This window comes from Canis aureus, chromosome 4 (assembly GCF_053574225.1).
Source record: "Canis aureus isolate CA01 chromosome 4, VMU_Caureus_v.1.0, whole genome shotgun sequence".
In the NCBI taxonomy this organism is placed as follows: domain Eukaryota; kingdom Metazoa; phylum Chordata; class Mammalia; order Carnivora; family Canidae; genus Canis; species Canis aureus.
The window spans coordinates 75291103-75313881 of record NC_135614.1 but is presented as its reverse complement, the minus strand read 5'-3'; the positions used below and the strand labels follow the sequence as shown (position 1 = coordinate 75313881).

Here is a 22779-nt window from a genome sequence, read left to right as displayed (position 1 = left end):
TTTTTCTAACTTGCAGAGACATCAGACTATTTACTAATAGCCCTGTTTTTCTTATTCTAGTAGAATAGAAGCTCCAGAAGAGCAAAATCGTTGTCTATTTTTTCACTACTGCTTCCTTAATGCTTAAAACAGTATTGGGCACATAGCAGGTATTCCTCAATATGTATTTTTCTTCTGGTTGGATGGACAAAACCATGGGGAGTGAGAGAAACTCACAGAGTACCAATGTGATTGTGAGTGTCAAGATGTAACTAAGGTTTATATTTGGGGACAGGGTGAAGATGGCAAAGAAAGAAAAAAACAGCACACAGTTTTGGAACTCTGAGAGTTTAACATTTAAAAACAAATTTTTTTTAAAGATTTTATGAGAGAGAGAGAGAGAGGCAGAGACACAGGCCGAGGGAGAAGCAGGCTCCATGCAGGGAGCCCGACGTGGGACTCGATCCCGAGTCTCCAGGATCACGTCCTGGGCTGAAGGCAGGCGCTAAACCGCTGAGCCACCTGGGCTGCCCCATTTTTTGTTTTTAATTTGACTTCTGATTTTACAGGTGCATGGCTTTTGGTCAAAGCTAATTAAATAGAAGTAGAACTAGACTATCATTTTTAGAATGGGAATTCAGTGCCCATTCTGGTACCTCACTTCACAATGATGGGCAGGAAACGGAGTTCAAGAAAGAAAAGTTACATTTCATCTACTTAAGAGTCAACTCCTAGAACGAAAACATTATAAAACTTTTCAACTTGATGAAGACCAACTTAAGGGTAAGGGAAATCAGTGTTAGAGAACAGAAAACTAGTTCTTTCTTATCCCCCCTTTGTGTTAAATATTGTTCAAAGAGTCACAAAACTCTGCAGCTTGCCATCAAAGAATCCTGGGGACGGGGGGGGGGGGGGGGGGGGGCGGTTAGAAAGCCAGTGGTCACAAATATGCTCATTGTAAGGGTAAGAAAACTGAGACTCAGGGGCTGTGATTTGCCCCAGGCCACACAAGAGTCCAAACTAGAGCCCTGAAACCTTGAAGCGGAGTTCATTGTTCTGCTAGGAAAGAGTATAAAGGGGGTGGGATCTTTCTAAAATTTTGGCTCACGACTTTACAGGTATGGATTTAAACCCTAAAAGGGTGTCCAGGTTTTACCTCAGAGATATTTAAGCAAATTCATTTATATAGCTCCTCCAGCCTAACTGCAGAAAGGCTATCTTGGCAGTCTTGGGTCAACAGCAATTAAACTTCAACCTGGAACTGGAAAGAACAAACACCAAATGCAAATACCACCTTTCAAGTTCTTGGTAAATATTTTCCTTCTCTCTCTACCAAGTCTGTTTTGGTGGTGGTGGTGGTGCGTGTGCGTCTGTGTGTTGAAAACAAGGACAGCGGGGATCCCTGGGTGGCGCAGCGGTTTAGCGCCTGCCTTCATCCCAGGGCCTGACCCTGGAGACCCGGGATCGAATCCCACGTCGGGCTCCCGGTGCATGGAGCCTGCTTCTCCCTCTGCCTGTGTCTCTGCCTCTCTCTCTCTCTTTCTCTGTGACTATCATAAATAAATAAAATCTTAAAAAAAAAGAAAAGAAAACAAGGACATAGCATCAGCTTGACTTGTCCTAGGCCCCTGGCTCACTGTCGGGCTCGTGTTGACACCCTTACCCCTAGCTGGCCCCAGCTGCCCCTGCACCTGTCGGGTCTGCATTACCCTTACCCCCGTGTGTTCCGGGCCCCTGAAGAGGAGTGGCATCAGAACACCTGCTGCGTAAGTGGGGGCGACGCGGGGTTTGCCAAACGCGCCCCACCTCTCGAAGACAGCGTCGGGAGCAGCACTACCGGCCCATTCCTTAAGCTACTCCCTCCCTGCGCTCGGCTTTCGTGATCAAGCGCAGCTCAAACCTTACCGGGACGGGCGTCACGGTCACACCTGAGCCCTTCCTCGGGGGCCGGGAGAGCGCCCCGACAGCCGGGAACGGCGGCTGCTCCCTCCCAGCCCGCGACGGGGCTTCCCGTCAACCCGGGAGCTCGAGTCCCTTTCAGGGAAACTACGGGGGACGAAGGGCAGCCCGGCTGGCTCAGCGGTTTAGCGTCGCCTTCGGCCCAGGATGTGACCCTGGAGACTCCGGATCGAGTCCCATGTCAGGCTCCTTGTAGGGACCTGCTTCTCCCTCTGCCTGTGTCTCTGCTCTTTCTGTATCTCTCATGAATAAATAAATAAAATCTTTAAACAAACAAAAAAGAAACAGGTGACGAAGCGGCCGCAGCACCGGTGGAGACGGGAAAGCCCAGGGTCCGGGAGGAGCTCCCGCACTGCGGCCGCGGGCTTTCCGGCGCCGGAAGTGCCCCGCGTCGCCATGGCGACCGACGCCGACGCCGACGCCGCTCGCGGCGCGGTCGGCGGCGTTCCGTTCCCGTGGCAACCCCGGCGTCCCCGCGCCGGAACCCGGGCTTCGCGCGCGCCGCGCCGACCGAGCCGAGGGCCTCGCTTCCGCCGGGCATCCGTGAGGCGCCCTGAGGCGGGTGCGCCGACGCCGACGCGGTCGGAGGGAGCGGAGCGCGCGGGCTGAGGGAGCGGCCAGGCTCGTTCCGGGGCGTGGCTTCCCCGCCCCCCCCAGGTGCGCGGCCCCGCCCCCGCCCCGCCCCCGCCGCCGCCTCCAGGTGGGGGCCGCCGTGGCTGCAGCGCCCGCGGGGAAGCGGCCTCCGAGGCTCCGGTGGGGCCTGGTGGAGCCTCCTGGAGCGCAGTTTCGGAGTCTGAGAACTCAGAGCTCCTCCCCCCCGCCCTCGGGGCTATGGTTTTGGAAGCAGAGATTAGAAAGCGAAATTAAGCTCTTTCTGGTGTTTGGACTGTGGATGTTCAGGCTCCTCAGGTGGGAATGAGTGACATTCTGCAGGGTGAGATGAGGAGCGGCTTTCGATTCCGATTTTCTTTTCTTTTCTTTCTTTTTTTAAGATTTTATTTATTTATTAATGAGAGACACAGACAGAGAAGCAGAGACACAGGCGGAGGGAGAAGCAGGCTCCCTGTGGGGAGCCCGACGTGGGACTCGATCCGGGGTCTCCAGGGTCACGCCCTGGGCTGCAGGCGGCGCTAACCGCTGAGCCACCGGGGCTGCCCTCGATTCCCATTTGATCTAGGCAACAGGGAGAGCCATGAGAATTGAATTTCACAGATAATTATAAATCAGATTTTTGTCATGAGGTTTCAGCCGTTTCCCCCATCAACTAAGGACAATACCCAAACGGACGCGTGTGGGTCCTTGACTGGGCCTCCCTATTAAATTAGCGGGCTAGCCCTAGGGGCAAGGAGAGTTAACCAGTGCATTGGCCATACTCATTTAATGCTTAAAACTGGTTGCTTTGCTTGGCTCCATCTGGCAAAAACAGTATCTGACTGTAGGAGAACCTAGTTTTGAGGATTCAGGAGCTGTAAATATACTGGCTTTAGGGAGGTAAATATACTGTAAATATACTGTTTAAATATACTGTTTTAAATATACTGTAAATATACTAGTTTTGAGGATTCAGGAGCTGTAAATATACTGGCTTTAGGGAGGTAAAAAAAAAAATCAGGGATTTTGGAGGTACTATGGAGTGGGAATTAGGGGAAAGATTTAATTCAGAGGTTTAATTTGGCAAATGCCATTAATTTCTGCTTTACAGGTATCTCTATACATTAGTGTGTATATTGGATTTGTGGATTTCAGATGCGTTATGTATCTGGGCAGTTTCAGTATAGCATCCAACAGGGAAAATAGAGTAGACTTCTGAGTCTTTTTTTTTTTTTTTTTTTTTTTTTTTACCCCCAAAGCCAACCTGACTTGTGATTCTTGGTAGGAAGAAGATGCAGGCTAGCCCCATCCATATTCCAACTGTCAGCAATGACACGGACTGGGACTTCTGCTTCCACCTGTAAGTACTACAGAACCTTGACGTCACACTCACTGGCCTGGAACACTGGGACCTCCCACTTAAGGCAAACCTGGGGTGCTGAGCTTTGCGTGCATATTATATAGAAGAGAAGATTGAGCTTCTGTGATGTGGTTTTTTTTTTAAGATTTTATTTATTTATTCATGAAAGACACAGAAAGAGAGGTAGAGACACAGGCAGAGGGAGAAGCAGGCTCCGTGCAGGGAGCCCGACGTGGGTGGGACTCGATCCTCGGACTCCAGGATCACGCCCTGAGCTGAAGGCAGACACTCAACCGTTGAGCCACACAGGCGTCCCTGTGGTGTGTTTTAATAACAATTCTGCTATATGATCCATTTGTACTTGTGCAACCTATGTAAGAAGGAAAATAATTGGTTTTTCCTAACTGAAGGGAAATTTTATTTTTTATAGATAGGCTAGTTATCACAAGATAAAGTCAAAGAGAATTAAATATAACAGTGAGCAAATTAAAATTGTCTTATGAAATAGACGATAAGTAAATGAAAACTTTTACATCATAATAGCTCATACTTAGTGAGCAAATATTATGTGCTAGGCACTGTTCTAAGTACTTATTTACATGTATTAAGTCATCTCATTGCCCCAAGGTCTCTGTACCGGGTATACTATTAAACTGTTATAATTTTATAGCTAAGGAGTGTGAGTCCAAAAAAGGTTAGGTAATTGGCCCCAAATTATACAGCTGTGATTGAGATTTGGCAGCTGGATTGCAGAGTCAGTTCTCTAGCCATTTTTCTATACTAGGGGTTCCCAGCTTTGGCACTATTGACATTTTAGGTTGGATAACTCTTTGTTGTGGAAGCCTGACCTATGCTTTGTGGGTTGTTTAGAAGCATTCCTGGTCTCTACCCAGTAGATGCCAGTAGCACTGTCCCTGTAATGACAAACCACAGTGTCTCCAGACATTGCCAAATATCCCCTTGGGGCAATGTCACCCTTGGTTGAGAACTGTTGCTTTTAATACCAGTGCTGCCAAATAGAAATATAACACAAGTCACAAATGCCAGCCACATGTGTAATTCAAAGTTTTTCAGTAGTCATGTTAAAAAATAAAAAGGAAATAAGTAAACTGAATTTTAATACTGTATCTTTATGTAGAAGTGTTTTATAAAATAACTCATGAAATATTTATATTTTTTCTTCATACTAAGTCTTTGAAATTCAGTGTGTATTTTATACTTACAGCACATCTCAATTCAGATTAGCCACGTTTCATGTGCTTAATAGCCACTATGTGACTAGTGTTTATTAACATCTTAGTAATTTTGTACCACTTCATAAAATATCCTGAGGTTAAGGACTATATAAGTATAAAAATTGAAGTTAAGATGTAGAGTTTACAGTAAAGTATTCTGGAAGTAATCAGATAATTCATATTTATTATTACTAGTCTGAATTCATATCTATGATGGCAACATATAGAATAAGTCATAAACCTGGCAAGACAGACCTTTCATTCAACCTGCATATTCTTTTTATTCTGTTATTTTATCTTTCAAGATATCTGACTGGTCAGGATTCTCCAGTCCTCTTTCTTATTGAAGATGTTAGATGCAAAGCTAGGTTAGGGCTTTGCATTCTCAAGTCATTTGTCAAAACCTTAACATTTCTCCTTCCTTTAAGGTGCTTTCTGTTGAAGCTTGCTACCTTGGTGTCAGCTTAATTTTATTGAAGACTGAACTTAAAATATTTAGGACTTCTAATTTTTAAGATCCATAATTGGCAATCTCTTTGGCAATCTCAATAGATTGAACTTAAGCTCCAGGTCTGTGCAATGTGCAGCCTAAGCAAAATCTTCTATTGAGGGACTAAATTTTCTGTTCGTTTATTGACTTAGGATCTTTTGCCACAGATTCCCTCCATCTTCAGTATTTTTCAGGTATACTAAAGGCCATGTTTTCTTGTTTCATTCATTTGTGCATCATTTAACAAGCCATTATTTGTCTTTACTGTAAGCCAAGTATCAGGGTTTCAGAAACAAATGAGATTCAGCCCTGTGCCTGGTGTATATTTGCTAGAAGGCAAAGACAACTCGGAAACAAAACAGACAAATTTTGAAAATGAGACTATAGTGTGTTTCACACCACAGTAGAAGTTTGTAGGAAATTTTTGCAAGCCGTTTAAAGGCTGTCTCTACTTGCTACTCTAGTGCAAGACTCCAGCAGAGGTGACATCTGAATTGGGTTTTGAAGGAGGAGCATGGAATTCACCCAAGCAGAGAGGAGGCAAGCTTAGCACCTACCTTCTGATCACCTTGCATCAGCCATGTTCTCTGGCTTTTCCACTGGGTTGGCAATGTGGAAACAAAAGCTCACTTTTTTTTTGTTTGTGGGCAGAAAGTGATTTTGCCAGGGCCTGGGCCAGAAGAAATGTTGCTCTCCTGTCCATGTGGCCTGGTTCATTCGTGTGCCTCTGGGTTGATTATTTAGAACAGGAAATCTGGATGGATATTAACACGGTGTTTTTCAAACCTAGTGTAAAAGATTATACTTGACATCTTTCTTTTCTTTTCTTTTCTTTTCTTTTCTTTTCTTTTCTTTTCTTTTCTTTTCTTTTCTTTTTTCTTTTTTTCTTTTCTTTCTTTCTCTCTCTCTCTTTCTCTCTACAGTAAACATTACTTATCTAATCAGTGGAAAAAGAAGATAAATTTTATTCTTAAAACTATGTAGTCGTTGAACTTTTAAAAGCTATTGTATATAAAAAAAATAAAAGCTATTGTATATACAAAGGTGACTCCTTTGGGGGACTTGTTTATAATTAAACATTCTATTGTTGCTATTAAGATTTCAGAATTCTGTTTTTTCTGGATCACTTTGATTTTTCTAGTGATGTTAAGATGTGGTTATTCTTTTTTGTGTAAGATTAACTCCTTTGACTTTTATCTTTACCATTTCCAATTACTCATTCATAATTATGTTCAGCATTGATGACAGATTACATTTTGCATGTGAGAGAGGAGCAGGCAGGAGGGAGAAAGGGAGGGTGGGAAGGAGAGAAGTGAGGAGAGAGAGGGCAGATTTTCAACCCATTCAGCTCTTTTCAACACATTTATTTGTAATACAACTGAGAAGGTCATTTTGCTTCTGCATCTGCTCTTGACTGTGTAGGGTTCCCTCCCTTCTCCTTGGTGGGGCCGCATCCTCTTTAGTTAGTTGGCCACTATCTTTAAGAAATATGAATGAGGGGGATGCCTGGGTGGCTCAGTGGTTGAGCATCTGCCTTTGGCTCAGGGCATGATCCTGGGGTTCTGGGCTCGAATCCCACATAGGGCTCCCTGCAGGAAGCCTGCTTCTCCCTCTGCCTGCTTCTCTGCCTCTCTCTCTGTTGCTTTCATGAATAAATAACTAAATAATCTTTTTTTTTAATAACTAAATAATCTTTAAAAACATTTTAAAAAAAGAAACATGAAAGAGAAACAGTGAAGTCTAGATTCAAACTGTTATTCCCTTCCCATTATTTCATTATATCTTTCCTGGTTTGAATCAGAATTTTAGAATATAAAAGATCTTTGAAATCTTCCAATTCAACACCTTCATTTTGTTGTTGAAGAAACCATGGAGCTAATAAAATAATAATAGCTTATATTAAAATAGTACTTACTAAATAGCAGGTAATCACCATGCTAAGATTGATAAGTATTATCTGATTTAATCTAGTCAACTCATCTGATTGACCTCATTTTACAAAGAAGCGAATTAATAACTTGCTTAGGATCACATGGTTAGTAAGTAGCAGAGCTAGGACTCTGGTACAGGTGGGTAGTTTACCAAATCTCTTTCATTTGAATCACCACATTGCTGTCTTGATTCTGGGCTTCAAGGGTGACATGAGCTTATCCCCCAGACTTTATTCCTTCAAGTTTATATTAAAGTGCATATTCCTACCCCCCATTAGAAGCACTCTGTCCTTCAATTTTAGCTGGTTTGAGATATGCATAGGTCACATCTGAATCCATGCCCCTCTCTGGTATTTACAGGTCACAGCAAGCTAAGATCCCAGCATACCAGAAAAGGGATGAGTTGTATTACTCTAGTGGGTCTGGAGAGAGTGAAGAAGACATCAAAGCCAAGGAGGAAAAGGCCGTAGGCTACATGGCTCTTCCTAAAGAGAAATTGGCCCATTCCCAGAAGAAGATAACTCAGCTTATTAAGAAAAAAATGGTAAAATAAAAAGCTCACTAGGTTTTAGTTTCCCTGTAAAAATATGTCCGTGATTACAGAAGCTCTGCCTTCATGGGATACTGAAGCACTCGAGGCAGAGGAAGTTCTATTTTTTTTACAAGTGGAAGAAAACAAAGCAGACCATGGTCGGGTAGCAACCTTGCCTTGAGGTTCCAAACCTGGGTCACTGTGCATTCTTCCATGGAGTATTTGCACTCCTAGCTTTAAATGGAAAGTGAACATTTCATTCTTTGTGTTGATGTTTGATTACCTTTAATTAAAAACCTGTTGTTTTTTTTTTATTTCTCCTGAAAGGTTTCAGAATGATATCTCTTGGGTAACAAGAGGCCAGGATAAGAGGCAGGAGACTGAGAACAAAGGTAGCCAGGCTGAGGTCCTGGCTCAAATGCCAGTTCAGTGGACTCATGAGCAGACTAAAGCACCAGAAACGAGAGGTTGCAGCAGAGGTCAGAGTCTAGGTGTGCATTTTTCAGAGTGAGGCAAATACTTGATAACTAGTCAGAGCAAGTGTTATTAATAGAATATGCAAAATCCAGGAACCCGAGACAAGATGATAGTGACCTCTGTTATTAGAATGCAGGCACCGGCATGCTCACAGAGCATGATTTATCAACTAAGGAATTCATCCACTGACTTCCTGGCCACCCCTGGCCACGGGAAACATGGGCTTAAAATCATGTGTGGAGAAAAGGTCTGTAGATGGCTTTAGGAAAGGCCGAGAGATACCTCACAGGCAGGTGATAGAAGCTGATACGCCTAGTTGAATATATCTACAAATTTACCTCTGTAAATCATCCAGAGGACTTGCAAAACAGGACAGTCATCTCGGCCTGTACCCATTAGCATTTTACAGACCCAGGCTAGAACCTTCGCTTTTAGAAACAGACAAGTACCATCTGTTATAGAGTACAAGTGTGAGTTTTTAAGGCATGACAACTCCTTGGCCAGTTTGGATAATGACAAAGATTTAGACTTAGGAGTTAAATCTAGCCTAGCCTAGTGCTCACAGACCTGAAGGGCAGGAGGATTGGAAATAGCAGGAGACTTCTAGAGTCCATATTGGTTTCCTCAGTTTCACCAGAGCAGGAAGCTTGAGGATGGGTAAATACAGGATGTCTAGAGCCAGGACAGAACTTAAGCCTTTGTACTCCCATTCCAGGGATTTTTCATGGTAGTATGTTTCTTCTTCAAGTGAAACTTCGTAAATTCGGTGGTTAGCCCATGGAGAACACTCAACACTTCTGACAGAATGGGCATTTGCAAAGCATTGAGGGAATGCCCTGTAACACTCTGCATGTGTGCCTATGAGCTGGGAGCAGGTGAGGTGGCAGGTTAGGAAGGAGACAGGGGAGCAGTCTTCCAACGCTGTATCTGTTTACGACCCCATAGGGTCACACTTAGATAGCACTTAACACATTTGGACCCCTTTGATGATGACTCATTTTCCTACCAATCACTCCCTGAGGTGAATGGTATGGGTTTCCAAAGAGAAAAGGAAGCCAGATCTCAGGGTGATCTTACCCAAAGCACTGCAGTCCATAAACATTAGAACCAGAGCCCAAACTCCAAGCTTTTGAGGCTTTGAAGTGCTAGTTTAACCTTACTAGAAAGTCAGTGCTTGATTTTTATCAATTTGTGCAGCCAATTGATATGTCTTGTCAAGTCAATGAAATCTATAACTTGAAGACACAATTCTGTGATCTCTTAGAGAACTCTGCCTATGAGCCCTAGGGCAGCAGGGAGCTCTTCCCCGCCCCGTCCTTATCCTAGCCAATAGAGAGATGATTCATTCAGCACGTATGGAGTGAGTACATCCTCTGTGCACTGGGAAAACAGTAGTGAACATGAGGAATGAACTTCTGTTCTCAAGGAACTTCTATGTGGGGAGACATAATAGACAAACAAAATATAACAGTGCAGTATCAGAGAGAGGTAAGTGCCAGGAAGAAAAAAATAAAATAGGGAATGGGATAGTAAGTAATGGGGTGCAAGACTATTTTCGATAAGATGCCAAGAAAGACCTCGCTGAAGTGAACAAAATGATGAAACAAGAGAGTGAATGACGTGTTCGAGTGTCCCAAGATGGGACATAGTAGGTACAAAGGCCAAGTCGAATTAGTTTGCACTGTTCAGGAATATCTGGTCTGTTTTAAAACCCATGTTTATATTAATAATAAAAACAAGCTATTTGGTCACCATTGGAGGATGCAAGTGACTGCACTCATTATTTTGAAAGCTAGCAAATAGAAAGAAAATAAGTCGTGTATCTTGTCCTCCTGTTACAAACTGTACTACTGGGTAACCAAAAAGTAGATGAGGGGAGAGTTTTCTTTATGCCAGAATTATGCCAGCTAACACACGAAGGAACAATGATAGAAGAGGCTATCAGCATTTTATAAACTTTTATGAATGAATCTATGTAGTTATGTCAATAATCAGAAAAAGAGACAGACATTAGGTGTGTTCTGGTGGAAGAGCATATGCAAACCCATGAAGCAGTTTGGCTTAAAAAAAAAAAAAAAAAAAAAAAAGGGATCCCTGGGTGGTGCAGCGGTTTGGCACCTGCCTTTGGCCCAGGGTGCGATCCTGGAGACCCGGGATCGAATCCCACATTGGGTTCCCGGTGCATGGAGCCTGCTTCTCCCTCTGCCTATGTCTCTGCCTCTCTCTCTCTGTGTGTGTGTGACTATCATAAATAAATAAAAGTTTAAAAAAAAAAAAAAAGAACAGAACTAAAGTTAGCCCAATTTCTAAATCCAGCTCCCAATGTAAAAGCAGAACAGAGAATGGAGGGACATGTTGAATGACACCATAAGAATGCAATAAACAAAATGTACATGTTTGGGAAACACTGGAATCCAAAAGACCCAATTTCTTCAACAAATAATTTGCAATAAAAGGAACTAGATAGACATGGGAATAGAACCTATAAGTGAAAAGAGACTCAGGAGACTGATCTCAGTGTATGGACAGGAAGACTGTAAAGAAAAAATTAGATTTATGGGGCACCTGGGTGGCCCAGTCGGTTAAGCAGCTTCCTTTGGCTCAGGTCATGATCCCCAAGCCCTGAATCAGTCTCCCTGCTCAATGGGGAGTCTGCCTCTCCTGCTCCTCCTTGCTTGTGCTCTCTCTCCATCTCTGTCAAATAAATAAATAAAATCTTTAAAAATATTAGATTTATGAGGTAATTATTAGATTTATGAGACTAGATGTTTAACATTACAGAATTATTGTTAATGTTTTGGTGAGAGTGTTTTTCTGATTATATATCTAATTCCAGATCTTTAGGAGATACTTATGAAATATGAAATGATTTAATACCTGATTTTCTTCAAAATAATAGGTTGGGTGGATGAGGAGGATAGATAGAAAACAAGATTGACCATGAGCAGATACCTCATGAAAAGAAGTGAGCCCTTCTCAGTGCTATTTTTGTATATTGCTAAAGTTTTTCACGATACAAGGTTAAAAGAAGTCACTCTGGTTATGATGTTGAGAGTAGACTGGGGGAAGGGAGGCAACAGTGGAAGCAGTTAGGAGTGGCTGTTGTGGTCAGCCAGGTGAAAGATGAGGGTGGTTTGAACCAGGTACTCAGGGCAGAAGTGAGAAGAGCTTAGTTCAAGGACTTACGAAGAAAGGACAGCCAACAGATCTTGCTGGGTTGGTAGTGGGACGGGAAGAGAAGGGAAGAAAAGAGAAAAAGACGGCGGGAGAATTCAGTCCTACATTCCCGTGAGAAGAGTATGGGCTGGATGGAGCTTTCCTCCTTTCCAAAAAGCCTAATGCTTCTTTGTTTTCTGCAGAATACCCAAGCAAATAAGGAGCTGATTCGCTGTGTCATCCTTTCTCGGATTATTTTTGGGGAAGAACACTGGAAGTGTGCACAGGCTTTGGCCAGCCTAGCCTATGGCTACCTGACACTGAGAGGTACCTGGTCCCTCACTGGGTCTGGGTGGGCCAGCCCATGCGAGCCAATCTAAGCCAACCCATAAGCATGGCAGTGGTGGGGGTGGGGATGCCTGAGGGCGGGCCCTTCCTGCCCCCAACTCATACCTCACCCACATCACCAAGAGGTGGGAAACTCCATGGATGAGACAGGCAGTGTGGCAGGCATCTTAGAAATCAAGATAATGATGATGGTTGATTCATTGAGTACTTAGCATGTGCTAAGCTTGTCTCATTTAGTCCCCATAATATCCCTTGGAGAGAGATACTATTGTTATCCATAGTTTACAGATGAGGGCACTAAGGCACAGTGGGCAAATGACAATATCACAAGTTCCAGCTACAGGTCCACAGGGGAAGGACAGGCAGGGTTGTACATTCAGCCTCAGGGTGAGTGTCCCAGTAATAGGACCTGAATTCTGTGGGCAGAATTCAAGTTCCTAGAAGGTCTAGCTGAGGAAACGACAGAGCCCTCATTCTAGAGAAACGCTGCTTCTGGAAGGTACTCTGTACAGAAGAACAAGATAGAGCTGCATTTCCTAAAACTGAAATCCTGGGGCACTTCGGTGGCTCACTGGTGAAGTGTCTGCCTTTGGCTCAGGTCTGATCCCAGGGTCCCGGGGTCGAGTCTCGCATCGGGCTCCCTACTCAGTGAGGAGTCTGCTTCCCCCTCTGCCCCTCCATCCCTGCCCCCAACCCTGATCCTGCTCTCTCTCTCTCTCTCTCTCTCTCTCTCTCTGAAATAAAATAAAATCAGAAAAAAAAACACCCAAAACTGAAACTCAAAATGTAAGATCCATGAGGGCAGGAACTGTGCAGTAGAGGCTCAGTAAATATTTGTTCAGAATGATTGAGACACATGTCCCTGGAACCAAGGACATGGTCAGCCCAGGGCTTTGTGCCTCGTCACCAGCCGTGTCCTGCACGGACTGCCTGCACTTCTACCAGGGGTCTCTGTACAAACTCACATGTGCTTTGTTCAAATACCTCTGTCTTTGTCAAATACCTCTTCTGAAACAGAAGCTCCCTGAGAGCAGGGACTAGGTCTTCCTAGAACCTAATACAGTCTCTGGTATACAGTCTGGATCAGCAGATGTTATCGCTTCATAGAACTGAGCCAAGTTCCCTGTGGACCTGAGTCTTCAGGTGGGGCTTGGCTTAGGTAACAAGTAAGTGGTTTAAGGGCTTGAGAAGTTAGTTTGAGGGCTACAGGGGAAGGGAACCAAAATACCTGGATCATAAGGAGCCTAGCTATCAGAAATCAGAGCTTTTGAAAAGGTTAACAATTTATTATTAGCCTCCATAATTAATTCTGTTAAGCTCAGAACACGTGTTTCTTCTTAGGGCTTTTTGGGCCCCCTTGAGTTCATGTTTTCTTTTTTTTTTTTTTTTTTTTTTTGAGCTCATGTTTTCAATGAAACTTCAGATCCATTTGGCTGTGGATGCGGCAAGCCCGTGAGTGGTCGACATCGGGGATAAGCAGTGGGTCACAGTGAGGCCACAGTGAGGTCACAGTGAGGCTCTTGCCGGCCTTAAGAACACATCTGTTGTGTTCTGAGAGAAGGCTGCGAGGGCTAAGAAGAGGAGGGGGTCCTCACTTCTGGCAGAACAAGCAACCACTTGTCTGTGAGATTTAAGGGACAGCAGGAAAGCCTTCAGCAAAAGGAAATCTTCTGGTGGACCCACATGATTCTTCATTTGCAATTTCTCTCTTTCATTCAGGCTCATCTCCTCCTAAACTTGCTGCCCTCACGATGAGAATCAAATTCAGCTTTGTGCCATTTTAAGGCTTGAGAGCTCCTGTGAGAAGTCTGGTGGCAGTGTGCTAGGCCCTAGCGACATATGAATGCATACTGCTGGTCCCTGCCCTTGGGAGACAGGAACACAGCTCTGGGGACACAAATGAGGCAGATCAGGGGTTCTGCCACTGGTTGGGGAAGGCTGCAGAGAGAAGGTGACATTTGTCTTGTCTTGGAAGGAGAACAGGTTTACCACGTAGATTTCAAGGGGAGCAGTAGAGAACAGAATTGGCCCTCCATGTGTGTTGATCTGAGGAGTGGGAGGTGAGAGGGGGTTTTATTCTCTTTGAAACTCCTTACACAGAACACTGTGGTTTCTCTCTGGACCCAAGAGGTTAGAGTAGAACAGAAGACACCTGGGGACAGACGGGTCTTGCCTGGTAATGGGACTGGAAGGTTAATTTGGGCCCAGGTATCAGGGAATTTAGGGATTTATTAAAAGATTTTGAGTGAGGTGGTGACATAATCAAGCTTATGTTGTGAAATGAAAGACCCTGGGGGGGTAAATTGGACCAATAGAAAAAGTAGGGTGCAGAGCAGTTAGGCCATGATGCAGCCCAGACAAGAGTCACTGTAGGTAGTGGCCATGGCAGTTGGAATGTAGAAGAAACGACATGCAGAAATGGTGACATTTAGTGGGCAGTTACTTACATATGGGATGGGGAGTTGAGGGAAGAGCTGAGTTGAATAGTGCATGACCTGGTTTTCAGGGTCACTGAAATAGGGAGCTAAAGAGGAAGACCCGGCTGATGGGGGAAGGGAGGAGAAGCTCCTGAGTTTGGTTTCAAACAGGCTGGATCATACCCAGTGTCAGGTAGCCATGGAACGTCATGGTGAAATGTTGAGTAGACAACTGAAGAGTAGAGCCAGCGCTCGGGAAGGATGTCAGTTTGGGAGGGATTAACACACAGGGGTAGGATGAGGCCCTAAGAGTGGATGAGCTTAATCAGAAAAAGCGTAAAGAGAGGGAAAGAGGGCAGAGGAGAGAAGATGGGAGGAGAGCATCAGGAAGGCTGTGGAAGCAGAGCCAGCAAAGGAAGTAGCAGGATCAGGAGGGGCCAGGTCAGGGAAACCAAGGGGAGAGAAAGGGTTTCAGAAAGAAGTGCAGTGTGATTCCAGCGGTTTCAGGACCCACAGAGATAGGAGGATGTGAAGGCCAAAGAGACCCATGGATTTGGCAGTTGGCTAATCACAGGCCCTGGGTTTGGCAAGGGCCTGTGATTAGTACACCCACATTCAGCGAGGCTATCTATGAGATTTTTGCTGAACTTGAGCCTTGCAGTGATGGCAGCTTGAACTGGAGCGGAGGGCACCACCAGTATTTAGGGGGACATCTGCCTGAACCTGGGCCGGGTCCGAGGCTGCCTCCTGGTGTTGGGAGAGATTATCAGGTGGGTCTGTGGGAAGAAGTTGGTCCTCATCTTCTGAAATCAGCTTGTTCCATGAACAGTCACACATGGACTCTGGGTTTTACTTTTCCAATTAGATTCCAAGTTGAGTCAAGATAGGTGAACAGGTCATAACACAGAAGATGGTGAGAATACCATCCTTTTTTCTCTGATTCTCAGTTCTTCCTGTCACGTGAATGGAGAACCACATTTGGGGTGGCATGGTGGAGGGGAAAACAAGTTTTCCTTTTATAGGAAGATGTGTTTGTTTTTTCTAGATGGGAAAAACAACATCCTGATTAGGTAAGGTGCTACACAATAGAACAGCATCCAGTCTGGAAACCAGACTTTCTGAAACCTAACCTAGAGTTTTTCCAGAACAGACTATGCTGATGACATTTTCTTGAGAATAACCTCTTATTTCAGTTATAGGACTTGCCCAGTCCCTTCACTGTAACTTCTTTTAAAGTCTGTGGTCCATGGAATAAAACAACCAAAGCTTTGAAAAATCACAGACCATCAAGAGGGATGAAGTGCTTGCCAAGCTCCACTTAGTTCTGATGTTATTAATCCTCAATTGCTTCAAAATGGGCAGAATTCATGAGCCAGCCTTCTGTGTAGGCGGAATGTATGCATCTGTGCGTGTTCATGCCTCGCTGCATGTGTGTGTGTTTTCTAGCCATCAAACCTCCTTGCCTCATTTCCCTGTGAGCCTTTTCCAGCACCAGGGGGTGGAGGTCAAGCCAAAAGGCTGATTTCTCTCAATAAACAGTCTTCCAGTGAGTATTTACTGCAGGACTTCTATATTTGAAATACCATAAAGAGAACTTTGGGAAACACAAGGTCCAGGAGGCAGAGTCTTAGCCTTCAAAGAAGTCACAACCTCGTGTGAAAGGTGAGCTGCTCGCAGACGTAGTTGTGACAGAAGGCACCATAAGGCGAATGCCATGTAATTGGTTTAAATACAGGGCTTAAAAAAAATACAGGGCTTCAGGGGAAGTTGGGTGGAATCATTTCTGGCTGAGATGGTGAGTACTAGACTCAGGGGGGGTATGCCATTCGAGAAGGCCCTTAAAGAATGAGCAGGGTTTGGGTAGACAGAAGGGGCGGGCGTTTCTGGTGAAGAACAAGACCTGGAAGGAATAAGATCATAACATGTATCTGGAAAGCAGGGGGCAGGCTGTCTATACATGGACAGGACTTTTAGGATGAATCTGGAAAGGAGGGTACGTTGGCAGACCATGGTGTGTTTTATATACAGGCTAAGGAGTTTGTGATTTATGTGGTAGGAGAGGAAAATGACTGGAGATTTTCCAGCAGGTAGATGAATACATCAAAGTGTGCTTTTGGAAAGGCTAAGCTAACAATGATAACCGGAAGGGAAGCTATCGGGTAATCTAGATGTAACGCTGTGCTGGTGACAAGTGGAATGAGTGAGAAGGTAAGGATTTAGGAGTCTCTGAAGGACAGATACATTCATCTTTTACCTTTCTGGGACTTTTTCTAAAGTACACATTTATAAGATAACATGGATAAGATCATTCTTTGCAGCATTATTTATACCCAGTGTCCCCATCAGGCCCTCAGAGGATGAATACTCACAGCAGATTATATGCAGCTTTTAAAAAGGCATGAGGAAGCACCTTCTACTACCAGGGAAAAAGCTCCTGGATGCATCTTCACCCAAAAGAGAATGTACAATACAGTATGGTGTTTAAGATGCCTCATTTGTGTGAGAACAAAGGGGAGAGAGAATCTGTGCTTCTATTTACATAAAGAAACACTGAAGGATACACAAGACAGAGGCAGAAATAGGTTACCTAATGGGGGCTTGCATTGAAAGAGGACAAGAGTGGGAGTGAGACCCCTCAACTGTCATATAATTTAAACTTTTTTAAAAAAGATTTTATTTATTCATGAAAGACACAGAGAGGCAGAGACACAGGCAGAGGGAGAAACAGGCTACCCCTGTGGAGCCTGATGTAGGACTCGATCTCCGAACCCTGGGATCACACCCTGAGCCAAAGGCAGATGCTCAACCACTGAGCCACCCAGGTGCCCCTAATTTTAACTTTCTAACCATGGAACTATATTACCTATTCACCAATAACCTTAAAAAAATGAAAGAAATACTGTGAAGGAAGAATTGGCAGGACCTGATGTCTAATTTGGGATTGAGGAGAAATGAGGTACAATGATGATCATGAAGGTCAGGCCCCTGCAGACTCCTCTTACAGAAAGACATCAGTCAGGAAAGGGGAGAGGAATGGCAGATCCAGGTCCCGGTGATTTTGAATTGCAGTAGAGAAATCCACTAGCACATTTTGACTTGGTGCGGGAAATTTGGGACTAGAACTTGGGAGGGCAGGTGGAGAATTGTAAGCTTGGAGGAAAATTTAAGAGCAGAACTCAAGAGGAGAAATGGAAAATTATAAGCATGGAGGCCAAGGTGGAAGGAAGTGCTAGGGATTGTTAAAACTTCTAAGGCAGAAAGAAAGAGAGAGAGAGAGAGAGAAAGAGAGAAAGAGAAAGAAAGAAAAAAAAGAAAGAAAGAAAGAAAGAAAGAAAGAAAGAAAGAAAGAAGAAAGAAAGAAAGAAAGAAAGAAAGAAAGAAAGAAAGAAAGAAAGAAAGAAAGAAAGAAGAAAGAAGGAAAGAAAGAGAGAGAAAGAAAGAGGGAGGGGAGGGGAGGAAGAAGAAAAGGAAGAAACTGGAAGACCCTTGGAGAAGGAAACAAAGGGTCTTTGGAAAGAGTTAGCAAAGAAGCAACGAGAGAAGGTTTATAAAGGAGAACTGAGTTAGTGCAGTGTCGTAGGGGCCAAGAGGAGAAGCCAAGCAGCTAAGAGCGTCTGACTGAGAAACCGTGACTGGATTTATTTAGGAGGAGGTCTTTGGGAGAAGGGTTTCTGCAGAGTGGTTTGAGCAGAAGCCAGATCCCAGGCACGAAGGAAGGAGGGGAAGGCGCCCGCAGGCCAGACTACCATGTGGTACCTACTACATATTGAAAGGAATGAGGGAAAGCAGGGTAGCTAGAGAAGGCAGAAAAGTCCTGTGAGGATGATTTTAGAAGAGAAGGAGACAGTTTTGGCAGTGGGGAAGGAGCCCTTTAGAGAGAACGTTTGGAGGTTTTAAGAAATAGAGCAATTGATGGAATGGGGTTCAGGAGTCAATAACAGGAGAGAACAGGAAGCCTTTGCAAAGCAGGTGAAAGGGCTGCTGGTTGTCAAACTAGAGGAAGGGATGCAAATGGGACTAGAGCCAGCAGACCTAGTGGTGGGCCCAACGAACCCAGCAATTCCACGGCTGAGCAAGGGCAGGCCCAGAACTACAGGGTGCTTTGTCACCTAGCGGTGAACTGGTGTCCCAGAGGTCAAGAAGGAGAATATAGTGACATGGACAAGCAGTTTCCGATATTTTGCTTGCTGTTAATGAAACAGTAAAGTTTTAAAGGATTTTATTTATTCCCAAGAGACACAGAAAGAGGCAGAGACATAGGCAGAGGGAGAAGCGGGCTCCATGCAAGGATCCCAAAGTGGGACTCCCCCCCGGAACCCCGGGATCACACCCTGAGCCGAAGGCAAATGCTCAACCGCTGAGCCACCCAGGCGTCCCAATGAAGCATAAATTAATCAGCCTGTTATTACTGGGAACTTTCTACGTATCCTGGTCTCTAAGTGTTGCAAAATACAGAAAAAAGAAGCATAAGTCATGAACCCTACCTTCTCTGTCTAGTTGGTTAAAAGAAAAAAAAACTGGTACAGGGATAACAGAGAATGAGAAAAACCAGGTGATCTGACCTGCAGGAAACCTAATGCCTGCCTGCATGAGGTTGCATTTGAGAACGCAGCCTTTTACAGAGGTTCTGTAAGCAGCTCTATGACAAATGTCGAAAGAAAGGGCAAATATAATAAACTGCTTAAGAGAACAGACTCTGGTGGTAGTAGGAGCAGTAGTGATAATGATGATGGCTAACATTTATTCAAACTCGCTTCTACCCTGTGTGCCAGGTGCTCTTTTTCATGAATTAACTAACTTAATCCTTACAACAGATTCCTACAGGGTGGAACGTATTTTCTTACCATTTTACAGGTGAGTAAACGGCGGCACAGATAGAGGAGGTAACTTGTTCAAGGCCACAGGGATGGTAGGGAGTGGCCGAGGCAAGATGGGTGTCTGGGAAGCCTGGCTCCAGGCCCTGCTCTTAATCACTGTCCACACGAACTTAAGTATAGTTAATGATCAAGGTGACAGCAGCAACTCCAGAGCCCCGGTGTCTCTGAGCTGATCCTCTCTGGCCTGAGTCAGAGTAACAGATGTCAGTGGTGGAATCACATCCCTGACAAAAGCAAAATGATTCGATATGTTTGGTGGACAATGCCAGGGCCCATATTTCAGCTCATCAGTAGCTCCCTGTAATTTCTCAATCTCAGGCTCCAGGAGAGGGCCTGATTTTTACGTCTATGATTGCTGCCCTGTCGATGCAAGGGGAAGCATGGTGTCTGTGGCTTGGGAGAAGAGCAAGTAAAGGAAAATGACTGGTTTTCTCAGAATGGCCACTGGAACTGGGGAAGTGGGACTTGGAGTTAGGGAACCAGATCACGGGTCTGTGAGCTGCCTCCAGGGGGAGTTGACTTGAGACTCCTATCTGTACACATCTGAGGTATTATTTTGACACGAAAGAGTGTGCTTGAGATTCACAAAATGCACATCTATTTCAAATGATTACTGATCCTGATTCATAATCGTACTTTCTGACATCCTGAATTTTTGTCAGGAAATGCCATAAAAATATCACAAAGTGAAGGGTTTTTTAAAACATAAAAAGAGCTCTCCCGGCAACGCCTGGGTGGCTCAGCTGTTGAATATCTGCCTTCAGTTCAGGGTATGATTCCGAGGTCCTGGGAGGGCTCCCTGTGAGGAGCCTGCTTCTCCCTCTGTCTATGTCACTACCCCTCTCTCTGTCTTTCATGAATAAATAAATAAAATCTTAAAAAAAAGAACTTTCTCATACTTGAAGAGGTTGGAAAACATTATCTAGAGCAGTGATCTCTAAACACTTGAGAATTAGCACCCTTATCACTTCAAAAAATGTGAGCAAACTCCATATATGTGTATTTATTATAAATTACGTATAATGGTATTAACATATTATGTAATATAAATACTCATAAAATAGAAACAAAAATTTTAAAAATAGAGCAATTGTCTTTTTTTGCCCTATGCCATTATGGCATCTTGCATACTGTAGGGCTATAGGCACCCCACTTTGGAGACCAGAGTGGATTCTGGGAACCATAAGGAAATGACTTTTTTCCTTTAGGGCTGATTTTAAAGTTTAATGAACCATTTTCAGTTGAGATCCTAGTTCCGTTTGCTCAGGCCCAATGGTCACCAGCTCAGCTTTTTCACCAGAAGGACCGCAATGTGGGGCATGATAAAGTGGAGATGAAAAACCACATAATTAATTAGCTCTTGAGCTTAGAGGAAGAATATTCCTCTGGGGGTTTCACAATCAGCACTGGGCATTTGGGGGATGAGTGGCAGGGCAGACAGGCAAAGTCTCAGAACAACTTTCTCGTTTGTCCTCCATTCAGGAGCCCAGAAGCAGCGTTGAGCTGATTCTGGGGTGGTTTTAGGTGGCTCAGCCAGTTTCACTGTTCTCCTTCCAACAGACCAAAGGAAGCATCTAGATTGAGTTCCCACACTTATTGACACACTCCCAAGGGCCCACCTGGTTGTAGGAAACAGCCTATTTGATAAAAAGACTTTCTCAGTTCCTGTTTTATTTTCTTGGTCTAGTGTCCTTGGCAGACTTTTCTGTTTCTATTCTCTTCCTCAAAACCTATGAAGACTCCCCAGTACCTAACAGATCAAATCCTCCCTCCTCACCTTCGCATCCAAGACTCCATTTATTTTATTTCATGTTGTTTTAAAATATTTTATTCATAGAGAGAGCGAGCATTGGGGGAGGGGCAGAGGGAGAAGCAGACTCTGCTGAGCCTCATGTGGGGCTCCATCCCAGGACCCCGAGATCACGACCTGAGCTGAAGGCAGATGGTTAACCCACTGAGCCACTCACGCGCCCCCCAAGACTTAATTTAACTTATCCAATTCGCACCTTATGTGTCTACATTTAAACCTCCCCTGCAGTCGTGCTGGCATCCTTACTGCCTCAACACTCCTATATACTGCCACTGCATCCCACCACCAGTGTGTGCACACACACATTCACATGCATATACATGCACACACACGTTTATTGCTTATTTTGTCTTTATGGCCTCAGGTTGTTTACCCCAAGTGGAAACCCTTCCTCATTCTTCTCTATCAAACTACCTACTCTTCAAAAATGAGTCCTACCACTTGTATAAAGATTTTGCTAGGGGATCCCTGGGTGGCGCAGCGGTTTGGCGCCTGCCTTTGGCCCAGGGCGCGATCCTGGAGACCTGGGATCGAATACCACGTCGGGCTCCCGGTGCATGGAGCCTGCTTCTCCCTCTGCCTGTGTCTCTGCCTCTCTCTCTCTCTCTCTGTGACTATCATAAATAAATAAATTAAAAAAAAAAAAGATTTTGCTAAATGCTTCACCAAGTGTGGTCCTCAGACAGCCTGCATCAAGTCATCACCTAGGATGGTGGTTATAGATGTGAATCCTCTGTTCTCACCTCAGAACCTGTGAACCACAACTCCTGGGAGCAGGCCCCAGGAATCTGCATTTTAATAGGTTGTTTATGATGCACAGTGCAATCTGAGGGCTCTGTTACCTGCTAACTTGAGACACATCCCTCTTTTGCCATAGACTCCTGTTTTTCTCTTGAGTTGAGACCTGTAGGACAGGCATCTCTGAGTATTCCACAAAGACTTCCTGGCTTCTAGGTCACTTGTAGGCCTCTCCCAGAGAAGCTCTGTTCTGCTCTCTCCCTGCTCCCTGCCCTTGTGGCAGCTTGCTAAGGAGGTCCTGCACATCTGGAATGTATGAGGGCTGCAGTCCTCAAGTCTTCAAGTCATCTTTATGGTCATTGACTATACCTGTACTGTGAAACCAGGCTCCAAGGACCAAAGGTGGAACAGACTGAGGACTGGAGGTGTGACAAGAGAATTAGGGGCACGGCTGGCCTACCTGAGGGGTAAATATGTTTACCCACCTGCAGAGGGGAGAGCTGACCAGAACACCAGCCATGACTGTTTCTAGGAGAGTGGAGGAATCCTAGGGTAACGAGCTCTCTGACGACCTTTCTGCTTTCTCCGGGGCTTCTCTTGTCCATCAGGGATCACTAGACATGAACTAGGTTGAAAGATGAAGAATGAGCTCTAGAAATTGAATGTTGCCAAGTCTACCTCTGTTAATTAACTGTACAGATAGCAGTTCAAGTGGGTACCCAGCAACTCCAGACTTTCATTAGAAAACAAGGGGAAACACCACGAGTTCTGTCTGGCTGGAGTTTGGCATTCCCTTTGTCATCTTAGTGAAGGGGCCTCATGGTATTTAGGAATCAGATTTTGTGTGTATGTGTGTGTGTGTGTGTGTGTGTGTGTGTG

The 22779-nt window shown here is 44.6% G+C and overlaps 2 protein-coding genes across 8 annotated transcripts in view; one reads left to right on the top strand and one right to left on the bottom strand.

Annotated features, from left to right (window-relative positions):
- Positions 1-609: 609 nt before the first annotated feature.
- The window catches only part of TTC23L (tetratricopeptide repeat domain 23 like), a 59385-nt gene continuing 37215 nt past the window's right edge, over positions 610-22779 (top strand). Inside the window, exons 1-5 of one of the 6 annotated variants that reach the window (XR_013378656.1) lie at positions 610-762; positions 1169-1287; positions 3815-3889; positions 7906-8089; positions 11914-12037. Coding sequence is in view for 5 of the 6 variants with exons in the window: in XM_077896276.1 (XP_077752402.1) it covers positions 745-762; positions 1169-1287; positions 3815-3889; positions 7906-8089; positions 11914-12037 (520 nt within the window). In the remaining variant the exon portion in view is untranslated. Of the gene's footprint in view, positions 763-1168; positions 1288-2448; positions 2596-2622; positions 2873-3812; positions 3890-7905; positions 8090-11913; positions 12038-22779 lie in introns of those variants that run through there. The other 5 variants (XM_077896276.1, XM_077896279.1, XM_077896280.1 and 2 more) reach the window with 5 other exon arrangements.
- Positions 22386-22779, bottom strand: part of RAD1 (RAD1 checkpoint DNA exonuclease) — a 61148-nt gene continuing 60754 nt past the window's right edge. For both annotated transcript variants that reach the window (XR_013378658.1, XM_077896287.1), the window contains one exon: positions 22386-22525. Coding sequence is in view for 1 of the 2 variants with exons in the window: in XM_077896287.1 (XP_077752413.1) it covers positions 22505-22525 (21 nt within the window). In the remaining variant the exon portion in view is untranslated. The remainder of the gene's footprint in view (positions 22526-22779) is intronic.